Consider the following 19,229-nt stretch of genomic DNA (forward strand, 5'->3'; position numbering starts at 1 on the left):
AACTTTTTTTTTACATTCCACTCCACGCTTCCAACTCGATATGATTATGTTCAATTATTTCAGTTTATGTTGGAAAATAAAATCCTATCGAAAACTCCGTGAAAAAGTGTTCGCTGACTGCTCAATTTCGCTTAATTTCGAAACAGCTTCAAGAGTTCTCATTTAACGCTCCTCGGAGTTCGATAATATTTCATTTCCAGCCTTAAAAATCGACAATTTCTCGAACGCTTACCTCTGTTCTTGTTTTCTTCTTGGTTAATGTTCTCCGGCAGTACGATATTGAGAACGCAAATGGGCTGCTGAGCGGGCTCGCCCTTGGCAACTTTCGGGTCTCTCATGAACATCATGCGGGCGACAGGATCGAGTAGCGGATCTCGAACTTTGACGTGGAAGGAGAGTCGATTCTGACGGAAAGCTTTGAAGGTGAACTTCAATTGTACACCGGATTTCGTAACCGGCACTAAATTTCCGCTGAATTCGATGTAAAGATCTTTTCCATCGAGGGCCTAAAATGGGAATAAAAATGATTCGTCAGTCGGATGGTAACAATGGGGAAAATGGAGGACGACAGAAAAAAAAAAAGGAGAGTAAACTTGGCTCGAATCTTGGAAAACGGGGTTAATATCATTATTATTATGACAATGGTGATGCTAATGATGTTGTTGGACGGTAAGAAAGCAGGTCAAGCTCTCTAAGCTTCTTAGCTAGAGCCGAGCAACAGAGGGGACGAAACTTTACCTCGACGTCTCGACTCTTGACGATTTCAAGAAATTCTTCTTGTCTCTCAAGGGTGTGGATTCCTTCCTTGCCGTCAGTCATGCACAAGATTCGTAGTGTTGCCTCAAGCACGTCCATTCTCTTCGTGTAGATGACAAAACTGGGAGTAAACGAAAAAAAAGCGGTTAAACTAAATTCTATTTTTTGTTCAAACGAGAAAAAAAACCTTCGAAACGTTAAAATATTAACATTTTTCAATGTTTCTTTCTTTAATCGATGATTCTTCTGATGCGACTCGATTGGTCAGTATATGAAAAGAAATTTGGAAAGGAAATTAATCGAGTATTGTCGATAACTCACTTCGTGATGTACGGCACGAAGAGTGACTCTTTGTACAATTCCGTAGCCATTTTGGGCACTTCGCTGATATTTCGACAATCCATAAGCCAGAATCGCGCGGAAACTGTTGTAGTGAATGATACACGATCATTCATGAATGTCAGAGGCGTAGATCCCGTCACGTCTTCCCATTGTGCTTCGCTCGTGCCTCCTGAATAAAAAAAATTTCGACGAAGAAGTTTATTTTTCGATCAATTCTACCCTCCTGAATTCCCCCCTCATGCCCTGAACAATATTTTTCTCAGTAAATTATTCTAGGAATCGAGCAATTCTTCAGATGGCAGAAAAAAACGACGCGACTACGAATAACTTTATTCCACTCACTTCGTGTCTTCATTGTTTGATACGTTTAACTTAAGCTACTAGAAACTCTGCTTTTTTTATTGTGCTCTTTTAAATTGACGAGTGACGACGATAAATTTTACCAGCTATGCTACAAAGTAGACGCAGCGTAGGAGTTTCCCCGCCATATTGATTGATCATTCCTTTGTTGGCAGCTTGTGGCACCGGAATCGTCAGAGTTATTGGTTTGTGGAACTTCCGCCTCCTCGGTTCGATAGTAATTACGGGCGACACAGCCACACAGTTGCCCAAAAGTTTAGCCGTCAATTCGGTCGGTATGACGTGCGCCTGAGGGACAAACAAAGAACTTTGATACAATATCAGTTCGTGAGAGAAAAGAAACGCGATTGAAATAGACTTCAAATTGTAAAAAATGTTTCAGACTTCATCCAAACGCACCTGTAAACCAACTTTGATTTTTTTGGTCAAAGCCCCCGGTGGAAAAACGGCTTGCACGTGGTTCGCTACGCTGGAAATGAGAATCCCGCCATCGGCGCCAATCACGTGGACCTCTTGTTTAATTCTTGTCACAATAGCAAAATATTGTGGAAATTCGGTCGTCAATATTCGAGTTATTCGTCCATTATGCGATGCACTCAATTGAGGATCTTAAATCAAAGGATTCGAGATTTGTGTCGGTTATTTTGAGTCAACTCGAGAATACAAATATTAATAAAAGCTTCTTATGTAGCTGTTTTGACGTTAATATATAAGCACATGGATGCAACGCACTCGTACTACGTTTACTACCATGGGGTGTGTTGAACAGAGTATCGTCATTGTCTGGTGAATTATCGTGCTCCTTCCACGTTTCACCGTTCTCACTTCGCAGTATAATTATCTCTCTCTCCTTGCCTTGCACCGATGCAAAATGGGGCACGTCAATCAAGACAGGGCTGAAACACACGCGCACAATAATTCGTCAGTTCATGAAGTCATACAGCAGATTTGAGTTTAAAAAATCCATGAGCTTTTTACAACATTCTTCATTCACTTCATATTTTCTTTCCTCTGGAAAATTTTAAAAGAAAAGAAGCCGACTACCAACCCCAAAAAACTCGCTCCGACCGGTCCCATTTCTATGATCCGAGTTGCGAGAGCTTCGCCCTCCATGAGCGATGGTGGATTAGCGACTTTACTTGGTTTCATCAATCTGCAAGTAACGCGTATCGGCATCGTGGCTCTTCGAGGAGGAACGATGATTCTTATACCGCTGTGTCTGCAGCCTTTCATGGCTCCACCGCGAGCATCGACCAAGAAACTCACTAAAAATCTGTGAACATGATATTTTTGTGTCATTCTATCGGGGATTTTATAGCGAATGAATTGTATAATAAAATTCCGCTGAATTTATAACTTTTTTACTTACGATCTGAAGTGAAGTCTTCTGTGAAGTCGAATGATAATTTTTATAAAATATTTTGCTTTAAAATTGACAGTATTTTCATCAGAAAATTAACGAAACACTCACGCCAAGCTCGCGCTGTCATTCGTGTCGAAATTCTCAGCCAAACAATAATTGTTGCTCTGAACGAATTCTTGCTTCTCTTCTTTCGAGACTGAAATTCAGAGAGAAAAATTCTTCTTCAGGAAATTACTTGGAAGATCGGTATCTCGACGTTCGTATAATTGCTTTTCTTTTGATTATATTTTTCAATATGAGTTCAAATGACCTTGTCGGTGTATTGGATCGTCTCTGGTAACGTCAATGGGCAACGAATCGTCTCGCAGACTCTTCATCAAATCTGCCGTAAGATATCGGTACGGTTGCTCGTTCACCAAACCGTCTGAAACTGTCACGAGATTCGGTTAATCGATCTCAATTGATTGTAGAGAAAATCACGAATGCGTTTGAGTCGTGAATATATTTTTAAAAACGTTGAACAAAATACTCTTTTTCAGTCTTCTTCAAAATTTGTTTTATCGAGATTCTACGATATTGATCCCTTAAGTACCTCCTTCGTCGTCGGAGTCAGACATAAAGCTGGTCTCTTGAAGACTCTCCGGAGCAATAACTTTGTACTTCTCTTCCCAAGTTCTGTTGTCAGGTGTGAGAGTATCGTACGACAAACCCTTCAAAACCTCCATCACCGATATGTAACCTAATTTTTGAGCCACGTTCAACGCGGTCAAACCATCCTGTTGAAATGCGATAGATTAAGTGAATGCTTTTGCGGTAAAATACGAAAAAGAGGACGGAAGAAAAGTAAAAAAAAAAAAAAAAGAAATAAAGTATGCAAAAGTTAAAAACTGCAAAACAGGAAAAATTCTCACGGCCGTTCGAGCATTGTGTGACGCATTTCCTTCCAGCAGGGCAGACACAATGTGTGCATGGCCTTGTTGTGCAGCTTGATGCAGCGGCGTATAATTCTGATTGGTTCTCACATCGATTTGAGCATTGTGTTTAAGCAAGAAACGTATCATTGACAAATTTCCGAAATGAGCGGCAACGTGAATCGGTCTGTATCCAGTTTCCGTTTCACTCTCGACGTTTGCACCATTTTTAACTAAGACCGAAGCCACGCGTATGAAGTCCTCTTGTGCACAGAGATGCAGAGCAGTCAGACCGTTCTGAAAAATTGAAAAGACACTTGTTTAAAAAATACTTAAATTCCAAGTTACCACGTTTGAAATAATCTATAAAATTCAGTGTTCAAACTTCTTATACAATGTCCTACCGATAACTTTAGCACAGTTGACAACATTCAAGTGAAAACTCAAAATTGCACAATCAGAATATTTCCTATTTTCCTTTGAATGAAGAACTCACAAAATTCTTGTACAGTATTTTAGGGAAAAAGTACTCGAGATACCTTCGCTTTGTGATTCGGATCAGCACCATGCTCGATCAATAAATTTGTCATATCGTAGTGTCCTTTTTGGGCGCTCAACTGCAGCGGTGTGAAACCAGCTTTCGATTGGACATTAGGATCGGCGCCGTGTTCAAGCAGCGTCGAGGCTATATCCATCTGTCGAACGAAATAGAAAATACTTCAATTTTTTTGTCACAATTTTTCGAATAAAAGACAACAAGAAATCTCATTATGAATGGGCGTTATGCATTGTTCGTTGATCGCGTCACACGTATCAAGAAAAAATTTAATATCCGATCGTAAAGAGCAAAATCATTTTTTTCAACAGTCGACGAATCATTTCCGAGTGCTTGCCTGATTTTTACGAGCCGAAATATGCAGAGGAGTATGACCATTTTGTGAGGCAAGATGTGGAGATGCCCCTTTCTCCAAGATCATATTGGCAACATTCGAGTGATCGTAATGACACGCAAGATGTAGCGGCGTAATGTTGTTTTTTCCCTGTGCATCGAGTTTGCTGTCCTTTTGCAAGAGTATTTTCGCGACGTTCATATTTCCGTACTTGGCTGCGATGTGCAGAGGTGTAAAACCATTTTTCGTCGCTGCTTTGACAGAAGCGTGATTTTCCACGAGGATAGCCGCCACCTGAATATAAGAGAAGAAAAAAAAAGCATCAAAGAGTGTTGCACTTGACAATTATTCGGTGGTGAAAATCGTCAAAACAATATCTCTCTCGGCAATGTAGATTTTTTTTACTAAAGAATACGAAAAAAAAAAACGTAAAAATAACAATAAAAAGCTTACCTCGGTACCAGCAACTACGTACAAAATCACAGAAACAAATTGGAAGCCTAAGACATAAAAAGAAACTGCGAAACGAAAAAAAAAATACAGTGATATATACAGTTGCAATGAAAACATTAAAAAAAACTATAAAATTAACTTGGAGATAGTCATTTTATTAACAGACTATAAAATAATAAGAATCGTACAGAAACAAAAGTGAATACACGGACGATAACGATTTGATATTGTAAACAATAACAACGATAACAATGATAGTAGCGCTAGTTTGAGGAGAAAAATATGTGCTAAATCAGGTACTCCTTGTGTCGGCTCCAAAATAAATATAACGTATTTTTCGTATTTATATAGTCGGCTATTCTCGCGATCTCTTTGTACGTTACCTCCTCTTGGCCCTCTTTCGCTGCAATATGCAGAGCAGTGTACATGTCCTTTGTCGTTGTGTCAACAGCAGCTCCATGTTGCAATAATAACATTACGATGTCAACGTTGCCCAAACGCGACGCGATATGCAAAGGTGTTTGTTCTTCCTGGATAGAAAAAAAAACGAATATTGAGTATATAAATGGTGAGGTAAAACCTGTTCTCTCTAGTGCAGATATTGTGCTGATTTATGGTGCAAAAAGAAATTGAAATTACGATACAACATAGATGGGGTATTTAGTTGCATTTTTGCAGGGGCATTTTCGTTAAGACGAATATTTCAAGTGCCAAAAAGCAGCTTTTTATCATGGTTTTTGAACGCTCGGTTTTCGTGTGTGACTTTAGAGACTGGTTAATGGTTCCCACATTGAATGGGCGATTGGATTCTATGCTTTGAACTGCTATTGAGGATAGAAGAGGTCAGGAACCGTTAAGATCATTTGTGATATGATATTTGGGTTGAATGTTTTGTTCCTGTTTTGAGAAATAGTTTCAATCAATCGAAGCTACGTTATCGTTCGAATAAACCTCAGCAACAAACTATTTGTCGGAATGGATAATTGCGTGTGTGACTTACCCTCGCTCGAGCATCTACTTTGGCTCCGTTTCTTAATAATATCCGAATAATATCAGTTTGATTAGCCCTAGCAGCTAGATGCAAAGGTGTTTCACCCCTTACGGTTGGCACGTCAGGATTGGCTTCGTGCTGCAGTAGGAATATGACAATGTTCATACAGCCCATAAAACTGGCGACGTGTAATGGGGTCAGTCCGGACTGTAAAATACATGAAACATTTTTTTCCAATTAACGTTGAATGTTGACAAACAAAAATATCTCAAAAATTTCTTCCTCAAGTTCCGAACAGGTTTTCAGCTTTCGAAAGACTGTCTTCAGTTGTCGATTTGATCGTTGGCAATCGTATTGAGCCTTTAACCAGCCTTTTAAATGAATGTTTACTTCGTCTTGTTGTGTACAACTCCTTTGTACGTTACTTTTTGTTTTTTGTACACGAGGATGTTCCTAAATGAGCGTTTGAGTGGAAGAAACATGATGGCTTGAAATAAAAATGTTCTTTCTTCACTCTCGATATTTCGACAATGTGATTTGCTGTGCAAACACATACAGCATTTTTATACACCATTAAAGCACATTTAAATTCACAGTATGATCGTCACGTGCATACTGCATTATTCACAATGCGTGTGAAAGAATTGAAAAAAAGAAAAAGAAAAAGAAAAAAAAACATTTATACAAATTTTGATATAAAAAATGCATAGCATTACCTCCGTGGTCGATTCGATCGAGGCCCCATGCTTGAGCAAAAGTTCCACGACTTTGATGCGGTTTTTCTTACACGCGATATGAAGCGGCGTGAAGCCATTAAGGGCACGAGCATTTGGGTCAGCTTTTCTGTCCAGCAACAGCTTCGCAACTCTAACATGCCCGCAATGTGCAGCGACGTGGAGAGATGTTAAATAATCGATGGTCACTTCGTCAACCGGTGCTCGATGGTACAACAAAACCCTTGCGGCGTCGACGTGATCACCTTGAGATGCCATGTGCAATGGCGCTAATCCATTCTACAAATATTATTAAACATTTCTTCTCATTCGTTCTTCCGTCTCGTTCAAGTCGCCTCAGTGCCCAACGCTACATCGGAAACCTCTTGTTTCAACGACTCTATAAGCCTCGAAATGGTATTGAGAGAATTTAAGCGATTAGCAGTTTGACCAGATTTTCTCTAAAACATAGAAAAGTGTTCAGTGCTCATTCAAAATTTGGGCTTGCTATACTGCATAAAAATCTTCCCCAAATAGCACAACAAAGTTTTCCCTTGACATTTTTTTTCGCTGCGTTGCGTTTGGTAGGAAAAAATCTAAAGTATCTTATTACGACTGAAGGATCCATCGAGAATCGACCATACGTTTTTGGCAGCGAACAAAATCTCGAAAAATTCCGATTTTTTAGGCGTGGAGCGAACGCAAATCCTAAAATTCAGTTTCCATCATCGGTGCTTTTCCAACGTTCCTTCGTGAGTGTGAAAAATACCTTGGTGCGAGCACTGATCGGCGCCTCGTGCTCGAGAAGAGTGGAAACGACCTCCTCGTGGCCGGATCGAGCAGCGCAATGAAGCGGTGTAAGCCCGTCTCGAGTTTTGGCATCGATGCTGGCCGAATTTTCCAACAATATTTTCACCATGTTATTCTTGCCCCATTTGGCAGCAACGTGCAACGGGCTTATGTTGTGCTGCAGATCAAGTGATGATCAACGATACCATTGTAAATTCCGTCATTACTCTATTCATCACGGACATTCATGGAAGGTGAAAATTATGACGAACCTTGGCCAGGTAGTTTACGTCAGCTCCGCGTTTTATGAGCAAACGCGCTATCTCCTCATTTCCATAATGAGCCGCAATGTGAAGCGGAGTGAACCCACTTTTCGATGTCACATCCGGCTTATGATCGTTCTGAAAAACAAACAAAACTTTCTTCATGAAAAAATATTCTTTTCGTAGGCTTCGAAAACCGTTATTTTACATCCGCGTGGCATGGAATTGATACTCAGAACTCGGAAGAAGCAAAGTGACTCGAATATGACGTTTACACTGAAAATCTATTTTCTGGAGGTGAAAATAAAACCGAATTAATGAAAAACATTCACATAGTCAGAAAAATCTGAATAAATTTCACCTTGAACGCACCAAAGATTCATTTTTTCGAGCGTGTAGCAAACAAGAATAAAAAAATTTGAATTTTGGCGAAAATTTACGGCCAGTAAAAACGTTGCATAACTTCCTTGAGATTTTCGTTAAAAAGAAAATTAGCACGGAACGTCATAAATCTCAGTTGCTCAGAGATGAATATTCATTCGAGCAAAAAAGTCTCGGTCATATCGTAAGATAAAAAGAAAACTACACGTGTCCGTCGTAAACTGATTTGATGTTAGTGATTAATAATCTGTGTAGTTAGATAAAAGAACGCGAATCATTGAGGCTCGTAAATTTGATGCTTGTTCACATCGATCAATCGTATCTCTACATGCACAGTTTACGTACACATTCTTATTATTCGCGATAACACAAATGTGTATTCATAACGTTCACGTACAATTACGATACATGCGATACCTGTAATAATAAATCAGCAGCTTTGCAGTCGTCCTTCTTCGCTGCAATGTGCAACGCTGGCAAACGAACTTTTCCTTTCGAATCGTTTTCGAGTAAGACGCTTACTACTTTGTCGTGTCCTTGTTGCATCGCTACCGCTAAGGGGGTAAATCCGTCCTAAAATACAGACAAAATAACAAAAATGTAAGTTAGTTTTACAAGTTATTGCGACCATTCGTGAAGGTATATTCAATACTTTTTGGAAACACAGAATTTTTGACCAAATCTTGGAAATAATTTCCCAGGCGAACCTTCAAAGGTCCAATGGTGACATTGAATCAATGGAATTGTGCTTCAAATAGTATTTAGATTCCTGGGTATTTGCGAATAATTTCAAAATTGATAACAAAAAATTATGAATTTTCGATTCATTACAAAAATTGGATAAATCATTAGACACTTATTCAATAAAAATTGGTTATCTGTCGAGTACTTGGAATTTTTTCAGGCAAATCATCGAAGCAACCAAAAAATATTCTCTCTTTAGGAAGCAAATCGAATAACCTGATGGAATTGCATTTGAAATATTCTTCAGCTATTTTAGTATCTTCAGGTTAATCTTTGCTCGGTATTTTTGAACAAATCTTTGAGGAATTCGTTTCTACAGCAGATTGAAGAATCGATGAATCGGTTTATAAAATTGTCTTGACGTACCTCAGTAGCCAGGCTCTGATTGGCTCCGCTGGACAGTAATAACTTGACGACTTGATCGTGATTCTCTTGAGCTGCCATGTACAGAGGCGTGAAACCATTTTGAGATTGTATGTTGACCGAAGCCCCATACTGAATAAGGATCCTAACTATTTCCGTTTGCCCAGCTGTCATTGGTATGAAAACAGAGAATAAGAAAAGACACAAAATTATTCAACTGCTGAGCCATTGTTTTTTTATTGTCACAATTTTCTACTAGGAATTTGAAGACAAAAATTTGAAGCGGAACTTACCTAAGGAAGCTATATGAAGAGCGGTGTTTCCTTTCTTGGTGGCTGCGTCAACCTTCGCTCCCCTTTTTAATAATTCAGTTACAATTTCGACGTGGCCATCCTTCGAGGCTAAATCCATAGCATTTAAGCCATTCTAAAAATAAGAAAAACAGTTAGTTTCGTTATGACTAATGAGATTTTTGATAATTCGTTAGAATTTAACTTTTCGTCGATTTTTTAGCGTTTGACATTCTAGTTTTTCATTTCAGGAATGTTAAACAACATCGAACGAGAATTTTCAAGGCAGGGAAGAAATTTTAATGCTAAAAAAATCAGACGATTGTTAGCTTTGGAAGTAGTCCTGTCGCAAAAGGATTCGAGATGTGCTACTTCCGGTTCTAGTACTTTAGAATAAATCTTCAAAAATGACGTTTAGAACAAGTCATGGTCAAAAGATATTCGAGTTTATCGAAATCACTCTTTCTTACCGAGTTGGCCGTATTGATATCTAGATTCGTGTCGAGGTACTCGATTACTCTTTCGAGGTTTCCGGACCTAGCAGCCCGAAGAAACGCCGTCGTGTCATCCGTCTGCGTTACAAACAATCAAATGACTCAAATGTGTGCGAATTTTCGATTCGCAGTATTTTTCAAATAGCTGTTCTCGAGATTGATTATCAGAATTTCATTTTTTTTTTGTAATTGCTTGACTTTTTTCTTTCTGCCCACGTTTTTATTGCTCCTTTGAAAACGTGTACAAAATATTTTCTTAAATGGTCACACGAGAAGCTTCGACAATCGAATTTTTAATGCTTTTTCCTTCTCAATGATCTTACAGAAAAAAGTAACGATTACTTCGACCAAATTGTCGTAGCTACTCATTAACGTGCGATTGAAAAACCGTCGTCGATCATTTGAAAAATTATTTTTTTATCGGAGAAATGTTTTTCCAACTTTCTTTAACCCTTAGTGTGCATCTGGGCTCAGGTTGACCCCAACATTTTTTTCTCACACGAATAGCATTTACAGATGAGCATCTCATAAGTAAAACCCCCAATATTAGGGAAGTTGAAGCGATATATATAGGACATGATACGAAAAATACATTAGATTTTATTATTCCAAATTAATGAATTGAAAATTTACGTGAATCTTCTTGAATAGCGCTTAATTATGTGTGAAAAATTTGGAGAGGTTTCACCGCCTAGTAATCGAGATATTCATTGTTGAAAATGACAAGGTTAAACATGGGCTCTTATGGAAGCTTTCAAAAAATTGCAAACTTCAACAATAAATATCTCAATTTCACGACGGTGAATCATCGGCATATCCCGCCAGAAGTTTAATACTGTCTTAAGCATTCTGTTTAAAAAATTTTAATGTGCAAAGTTGGAAAATAGTTTTAACATAAGATACGCTTCAACCTCCTTAAGAAATCGTTATCCCCTCTCTAAAAGTAGGGAGCATAGCCAACTTCATGCTCCAAAATAAATACACTTTTTGGAAGGGTTGCAAAGTGGACTATTTTTCCCTTAAAGCATGAACCCTCGTCTGTAAAACTCTGTAAGGATTTTTTTCAAAACTCAAAATTTAATTTTTTACGAGAGGTTTAACCGAAAAAGTGCTTTTTACGCGCACTAGCAACTTTGAGCACGTTTTTAAAGAATGAAAAAAGATTTTTTTGGAAATCCGACTTGGCAGCCTTAAAGTTTGATCAATTCACTGCGAAAAGTGACTAAACCTTTTATCCCGAAAAGCGCACAGTTACCGAGATATTCGATGTGAAAAATGACCTGGGGTCAAAGTGAGCCCATGTGCACGAAATGTCTCGCTGTCGAGGTGTGCACACTAAGGGTTAAATTTGCAAATTTTATTTTGAGGCCTCACTAAAAATGGTGTTAAAATTAGCGAAGCGTTCCAGATCCATTTACTCCTGAAAATCATCTCGGAAAGCAAAACCTCAAACAACAATGCGGTCTCGAAAATATGACGTGAGGTCAACGGCTCATGATGGAGGATATTTTTCTAGATTTAATCCGAATACACAACTGATAATTATTAATGAGATCATTGGAAGAAACGATAAGCAGCGATGAGGGGCCAACAGCTTTGACTTATCATTAACATCGAACTGTCAAATGTTTAAGAATTTTTCGAAAAAATTCGTTAAAGATCGCTGCGAAAAATTGTTAAGTGCGTCGAATTTGCAGTTTATTCGTTCGAGTTTAAAAAAAAAATGAACAAAATTTGAGCGTCGATCGAAAGAAACCTTGACGAAACCTGTCATTTTTATTCTTATTGGAAATGACGTAAAACGAAAAATCACCAGAAGAAAATAATCGGCTTAAAAACGTTATTGATCATCGTGAATTAAAAAATTTCAATAAAAACGGTGTTGAAAAAAAAATCAGCTGGCAACGACGACATCGAGGAAAGTATTCGTGTTGACAGCTCAAGATTGACCTGTGACGTACAAAAAAAGTGTCTCGCCTTGCGACAGACACGAGATAAGATGAAAAAAGTATGACGCGGGAGAAAAACTGGAGGCGAGGTACAATCACCGTTGAACGAAATATTTGATGACGCGAGGGTGAGACATTTCGGTGGTCCGGCTACACCGGCGGCGCGAGCGGCCTTTTCCTCATCAGGCTTTCCCCTCATTTCTATTTCATGGGACACAAGGCCAAAAGTATCACTGTACGATGTACAGGTTACTTCAGGTCAAGTCGACAGGTTCGTGACCTTCACCCTGTGAAATGGTGTCCGCGATTTTGCCAATTTTTTAAAATACAAAATTTTCCTTTTGGTTTCCCCGAGCTAGTTTAATCGTAAACGGAAATAAAGTTTTCTGTCATCGAGCCAAAGTGTAACGAGTGTCCGCTCAAATAATCAACCCGTCAGCGAAGCTCGACGAAACTTTGTATGCCTGGGTCGTCCAATATGTCAAAATCCAATACGAACACATTAACGAAACAATGCCAGCGGTGATGGAAGGGTTCCTGCCCAAGAATAGAAACTTCAACTTCCCCTTTTCCATACAAAATCCGCTGTCCGACCCTTCCAATGTTTCCACCGAGGTTTCATCGTTTCACGACTGTTTTCGTGGCTCGATCTTCAAATTATTCTCCGGAGCAATCGATTCGACGGTTCGATCGATTATTTTTCAAAAGTCTACAAGCTTTTTGGAAAGCTTCATAAAACAGAGTGTCTCGAATACTCGAAATTTGATAATTTGAGTTTTGCTCGAGCTCACCGTCGACTGAGCTTCGATTTCACAGAAAAAGTTCAAGCTCGAAGATTTCTGATGTTCCGATTATTTTTTCGTAGCGCAAAGAACAGAGGCAATTACGTTTGCCGTTGGAAACGATGTCGTTAAGTTTAGAAAACGATTCACCATGAAAAATGACACTTTCCATGGTAAAAAAAAAAAAAACTGATTTCGTAATTAATTTCCCATTTTTTTCATCATTCTGAAAAGCTCGTTGCAAGGTTTATTTTAAAAAAAATTAAATTCTCGCACTGTGACCATTTTCGTGATTGCGGAACGTTCGTTGAATCCATTCCAAAAGAAAAGATTTTAATCGCCTTTGCTTCTGGGTGAAAAACATAAATTCAGAACAACTGCAAAATCGATAGTTCGCAGGCCATTTTGTAGGACGACAATTAAAACATTCTTAACAGCTTCCGGGGACAGGTTCGACGATTATGCAAGGTGCGCGCCCTGATTGGCGAAAATATTGAAGGTTTTTTAACACAATGACCGGTGACCCCCTTAAACGAATGACGTTCATTCGGATCGTGTTTTGTTTATTATTTTTTTCTATGAAAAAGGGGTGTCGAGAGTGAAATACCTGGCTGGTGTTATCCGTGACCATCGTGAAATCCCGCAGCTCCGCGGGCGCTTGAAAGAGGGTTTTTCAGAGATCGTGGCAGACAAAAAGACTGCGAAGAGTCTGAGAGTCTTTTCAGTCGTTAGTTTGTTGGTTGAAAGCTTTTAAAAAAATCACTGAGTCGTCACTGCTTCGTAGAGTCTGATGGAGACGTTCAAACGTTCGTTTTATCCCGTTCGGACAAGCTGTGTATCACGTATATTTGTTGGGATGTGTCAGAGCACGGAGAAATAAAGGGACGCACGATTTACGCACCGGTACCAGCGGCAGGAAGGCTGCGTCGAGCCCGCTGGTCCGCGAAGGTAAAAGAGAGAGAGAGAGAGAAAGGGAAAAAGAGCAGAAACGTGAGGAAAAAGATTGAGGGAGAGCTGGTGGTTGATTTTGGGAGAGAAGGCAAAAGAAAAAGCGAGAGAAGGGTGGGAGCCGCCCCGATGCTGTGTGCGATCGCGCCGGTTTCACCTCCCTTCTTTCGCCCGATAAACCTCCTCAGGGAATGAAATAGTCGTGGCGCAGCCGCGTCAAAGCTTTGCGATCATTCCAACACACTTTTTTCTCTCCACATACGAGAATTTTGCGGTCTCTCGTAGCTTCGTGGCCGCGAAACCTTCCTCGCGCTCGTCGTCGCCCCTGAGCTCCTTCTATACGCGCTTATGCCCAAAAAAAGAGTATTCAATCCTGTCAATCGAATTTTTAAACTCGTCGGTACGAATTTCATCAATATTCGTTTGACTCCCCGGACACGGGGATCGTCGAGACTCAATCAATATTTACATTCGAACTACGCTTGAAAACAAGACAGTAACACTCGATGGCGTAACAGAGCGTTTTTCGCTTAAAAACGAATTTTTAACCTCTCTAAATTCCTAGAATTCATTGTGCGAATGTTTTTAGGCGTTTGAACACTCGGGGGCAACGACGACACTGTACAAGGATTGCTACGGAGTTTCTTTACTACCTCACTACCATGTCTCACGTTTATTTGTAATTGTTTATAGACATCGATCGAGCGACGATCAATTTTATTCTCGCTGAATTCCGCCACATTTTTATCAGGCTTTTCTTATTACGGGAAACGAGGAATCGCAATCCTCACGCCGCTTTGTCTACCGAACACCGACTGCTCGCCAAGGGACTGGATATAACTACTGACAGTTTTTCGTGCTATTCCACATGTCGCTCACGTACACACACAAACACTATCTATACGCGACTACAAGGGTGCACGGGCGCGGATCACTTCCGTCGAAACGTCATTGGCCACAAACGCGCCCGCGCGTTCTGCTTTACCTCGCAATGTAGAAAAAGGGGGTTCGTCTTCAGGGTGTCCGAAAAATCATTCTTCGCGTTTATATGAACAGCTAAATGTGAAGGAATTTTTGAAAAAGTCCTTATGCACCTTTTCTCGCAGAGGTCACAAGATTTTATTAACAATTAGCGACGCCTACTGCGGAGTTTTTCCCGCCTATTTGTCCAGTGCCTTCCCCCCCCTCTCCTCCCCGCCCTTTCGCCGCACCTTCGTAACGTCGCAAATCGTGTTTTGCCTCTCGAAAAGTATCACGAGACCAATGATATTTTTATGTACAGAATTAAACAATTTTTTAAAACGTTACTAGATTTTCTGGTGAAGGGAAATAAACATTTGAAAAGAAACGTTTGAAACTACAAGTGAAGTTGACTGCGGAAAAATGTGCCGTCAAATTTGAGGTTAGGAAGACAAAAAAATGCAAAAATCATCTAATAAAACAGTCGACTTTCCGAAGCAAATTCATAAGTTCTAAAACAAAACTGGCCCGAGGAAAGACATCGCATGTTTTTCCACTTGCGATAACTTCGAAATTAAATTTTTGGACTTTGCATATTTCGTCGTGTAAGAGACAACAATCGGTGGAACCCATTTTTTATAATTGCCGTGATTTGTTCCCAATAAATCCTCGAGACAAGTTTCGGGACACCCTCTGAAAATAAGAAAAAGGTGGGGTGGTTATGGTTCAGGGCAGTGGATGCGACTGCGTTACCATTCACGACGATCAATAAAACACGGAGACACGAGAGCGAACCGGCACATATTCAGGGTGGGGGTTTGCAACCTGCTGCCTGTTGACGGTACCGGCACACCGAATTTTCGTGAGTGACAAAAATTACGTCCCAGTTTAGCCGATCCATTAAGTGACAGGTTCACTCGAACTTTTTGACCCGCTACTCTCCGCCGGGCGTGTAGAGTATAGAAAAGCGATCGTATGACAACCTCGAAATACACTTCCAATTTCGGCGCAATTACATAAAAACTACGCTGCTTCAATATGCCTGGGCAATATTCTTGAGCGATTTCGTACGATTTTGCACAAATGTTTTGGCGTGTCGTTCTTACGAGTGGCGACAATAAATGCACATTTTTATGCATCAAAATACACCGAATCGACGCTCCCTTTTGAAAACCGACCCAGCGACAAAAATTGACGAATAAAACGGAGGGAACTTCGAAGAGAATCGGAATACGAAAAAGGCGAGCTGAAACCGAATCTTCGATCGATGAAAATTACACTTTTACCTGTACAACGATCTGCACCCTCATTACAAATTGATTTTGTGTACAAATAACCCGGTATCGAGTGTCCTTATCTGTTTGACGAGAGAAACAATTAGTTGTAGGTCAACCCGGATTTCCGGGACGAGTGAATCACCCCTGACAACCAAATAAAAGAGAAATTTATTGCGCTGAATGTCCCGAGGTCTCTACTTCCTTATACGATAATCACGGGAAATTTGATGGGATTTATTTCGTCGTGATCAAACGGAATGTATTTTCGTAACGATTTCCTTATTTATTTTGCTGGCATCGATTCAACGTTCCCGTTTCGTATAAAAACTTCGCCGCGACACTCGCGAAACGCATTTTCGTCGTAGAATTTACATCAATTTTTCTTCACTGCTCAGCCAATCGTCTGTCGAATTTTTTCGCCCATATTTCGATGCCTTTTCACGTCACATTCCATTCCGAACCGTTCTAATCTTCCACGGCAGTGAGAATTAGAATTTTTTAGAATTTTTTTTTTTAACGATAATTATAACTTTAGTAATTAGGCCTTTCCATCTGAGGGGAGAATGACACACCCTCACGCTTCGCTCGTTCGGCGTCCCCCTCCACGAGGATCGTCGCAAGCAGTGGGAAAATGTCGGCGCTTCGATCGTTTTCATCGATTTATATGTATCTCAAAATTGTTTGAAAATAAAAAGTTATTACGACCGTTGATTTAACGAATTCTATTTAGATTCTTTTTGGATAAGCTATTTTTGGTATTCAAACAATGAGGAGAGGGTGCTTGGATAAAATGGAAGAAGGAGAGAGCAAAAATCACCGATGGTCAAAATTTGTCCAGCCTGTCAACGAATAAAAACTCACTCGAACCGAGTCCGGATATTCCGCGCTCTTTCTCATCCGAGAACAAGTATAATAAAAGGCAATATGCCACCCTTCAACTGGCGTGTAACCTTAACCTTTTTTGTTCCCCCCTCAGACCCGAGCATTGACAACCGAGAAACAATCACTGAACCATGGCATTGTTCATCATCGCTGCAACCCTTCCAACAGATTTCTTTTTCCACACTTTTTTACGCTCGATGATCTTCCAACGAATGACAATTTTTATACGTCGATCGATCACTTGATTCTTTTTCGCGAAGATACTGACACGGTTTACAGTAAAAAAGAAAAGAGCTCTTATAGAAAAGGCCTTTTCAAAAAACATCATGAAACGTACTCGAAATATTCTCTAAGAGAATCCTTCCGTAACGTAACTGTCACAATAAGTTTCAAGATTTCCTTCCTTTTGTCTCGCAAAACAACGTGAAAATTCAAAAAATTCCGAAAATAAAAGTGAAATTTTACACAAAATTTCACAATACATAATACATTTAAAAAACTGTCTACAATGCATTCAATGTCTGTTATTTGTAGAAACACTAATTTTGGAAAAATAATTGTGGACAAAAATCATCAAGATTAGTTCGAAGCCGCATGGTAAGTCATTTTTGTTTTCATGAATTTCTCGTTGCCACGAATAAAATCACCATCATTCATTGTTGAATGTAAATTTTAATTGAACGCGAAAATAAATCGTTCCGTTTCATGCACTTGCAGATATTGATAAAACCGATGAATTATCAGTTCAAGACAAATTGTGTCCATCATATGATTTGCTTAAAATTCTAAAAAGATAAAAAATCAACGTTTCGAATATTCCGAAGTTCTGACTCCGCAAGGAGCTGCTGCCGCCATATTAATTCTCGATCTCTGTGGCCGAATCGATACATCGATGAATACGCGTAAAAAGGCGGGAAAATAACGTTGAGGAAGCGCACTCGCGTCTAATCGCGTCTAGTTCGCTGGCAACGCGCCTCATTGGATCCGCGGCCGAGTGATAAATGGAAAGCAGTTTATGTTAATGCATCAACGGGACATATCTCCGGATAAATTTTGTTTGTTCGACACAGAGACGTCATGGGAGATTGCTACTGGTGTGCAGTGATAGATATTTTTTCCGAAAATAGATCGCAGCTTGCCCAGCGAGGGGAAGCGCCAATAATAAACATGCGTGTAAATATAGGTATAAAAAGGCTGGTCCTCGCGAGTGTCCGTACATATTTATATACATAAAAATGTAGCGTGTACTTTTTTTTACTAATAAAACAGTGCATCGATATTCGATGAAGTTCTCGTGAAAATGTCATCGTTCCTTTTCCACCCATTTACAAATACGTACTCGACTTAATGTAGAAAAGAACGAACCTGCTACTGAAAATGAAACTCGACACACGAACGCAGATTTAGTGCATGCACGATGAGGTGTTTTGGTACATGATTATTGTTGTTTTCATTGAAGAAATTATTCAGTAACGTGTGAGTGTATTTCGCTGACTTTTCGTTACAGTTATGTAACATAATTCGATGTTTGAGTTATTATGGACATGTATAAATATGGCAAAATAGTATTTTTTTTTTTTTTTTACAAAACACCAGACAAAAACACATTTGTTTGTGTGCGTTCAAGCAAAAGAGTGCGAATTTCAGTGACACTGTGGCCGAGAGTAGGTCTACCACGGAAAACTTGCAGTCCGAGTAACAATTCGAACACAAAATCGGGTTATGAACTCAGAGAAATCTTTATTTCGCAGTGCAATTCGACAATTCTTGGTCTAGTCTGTTTAAAGATACTCTATTTTTATTACCTCCAGGCTTATGATCGGAGGGAATTCGGCGTCTGTCGTCATAACTAAACAAAGTGGAACTGTTTTTTTTTTGTATTTTTTCAAATATTTTCTTCCTATACGGACACTTTCCTATTAGTGTGTTTAAAACGCTACACTCTATACCAAAAGACTTGGGTCCACGCGTGTTTATTTTTAGAACAATACATTCATTTGCTGACGTTGCCAAGTTTCATTCGAATCCCGCGACTTTTTCGAATACTTTGTGCTTTTTTTTTACTTCCATACTACGCTCTGTTGGTAATTTATTCTCGCTCTTGTGTTGTTTCTTCGAATGAAAAAAGAAAAAATATACTTGTAGCCACGCCATGTAGTAACAAAATAAGAGAAATAGATTTCTTTGGTTGGAATGGCAATTCTGGTCGTATATATGTATATAATTCTCTCGAGTTTGTTTTGACTCGTGTAACCTAACTCCTAACTCCTCGGATCATCCTTGAACCCCACGCCACGTATACCAAACGGGGCCTTCACAAAACACGAT

The 19,229-nt window shown here is 39.5% G+C and overlaps 1 protein-coding gene across 7 annotated transcripts in view; it reads right to left on the minus strand.

Moving 5' to 3' along the window:
* The window catches only part of LOC122407122 (ankyrin-2-like), a 32,011-nt gene extending 12,994 nt beyond the window's left edge, over positions 1–19,017 (minus strand). Inside the window, exons 1-25 of one of the 7 annotated variants that reach the window (XM_043413126.1) lie at positions 14,454–14,659; positions 13,442–13,665; positions 10,080–10,181; positions 9,613–9,745; positions 9,323–9,486; positions 8,630–8,785; positions 7,841–7,969; positions 7,549–7,746; positions 6,783–7,079; positions 6,076–6,273; positions 5,459–5,605; positions 4,626–4,916; positions 4,272–4,427; positions 3,733–4,029; positions 3,414–3,597; positions 3,132–3,251; positions 2,930–3,017; positions 2,828–2,845; positions 2,507–2,731; positions 2,191–2,354; positions 1,858–2,066; positions 1,542–1,746; positions 1,078–1,267; positions 739–877; positions 233–506 (exon numbers count right to left, since the gene is read on the minus strand). In XM_043413126.1, the coding sequence (XP_043269061.1) occupies positions 233–506; positions 739–877; positions 1,078–1,267; positions 1,542–1,746; positions 1,858–2,066; positions 2,191–2,354; positions 2,507–2,731; positions 2,828–2,845; positions 2,930–3,017; positions 3,132–3,251; positions 3,414–3,597; positions 3,733–4,029; positions 4,272–4,427; positions 4,626–4,916; positions 5,459–5,605; positions 6,076–6,273; positions 6,783–7,079; positions 7,549–7,746; positions 7,841–7,969; positions 8,630–8,785; positions 9,323–9,486; positions 9,613–9,745; positions 10,080–10,181; positions 13,442–13,465 (4,108 nt within the window). In that variant the 5' untranslated portion in view covers positions 13,466–13,665; positions 14,454–14,659. Of the gene's footprint in view, positions 1–232; positions 507–738; positions 878–1,077; positions 1,268–1,541; positions 1,747–1,857; positions 2,067–2,190; positions 2,355–2,506; positions 2,732–2,827; positions 2,846–2,929; positions 3,018–3,131; positions 3,252–3,413; positions 3,598–3,732; positions 4,030–4,271; positions 4,428–4,625; positions 4,917–5,458; positions 5,606–6,075; positions 6,274–6,782; positions 7,080–7,548; positions 7,747–7,840; positions 7,970–8,629; positions 8,786–9,322; positions 9,487–9,612; positions 9,746–10,079; positions 10,182–13,441; positions 13,666–14,435; positions 14,660–18,706 lie in introns of those variants that run through there. The other 6 variants (XM_043413129.1, XM_043413125.1, XM_043413128.1 and 3 more) reach the window with 6 other exon arrangements.
* Between the last annotated feature and the right edge of the window lie 212 nt (positions 19,018–19,229).

This window comes from Venturia canescens, chromosome 2 (genome assembly GCF_019457755.1).
Source record: "Venturia canescens isolate UGA chromosome 2, ASM1945775v1, whole genome shotgun sequence".
Taxonomy (NCBI): domain Eukaryota; kingdom Metazoa; phylum Arthropoda; class Insecta; order Hymenoptera; family Ichneumonidae; genus Venturia; species Venturia canescens.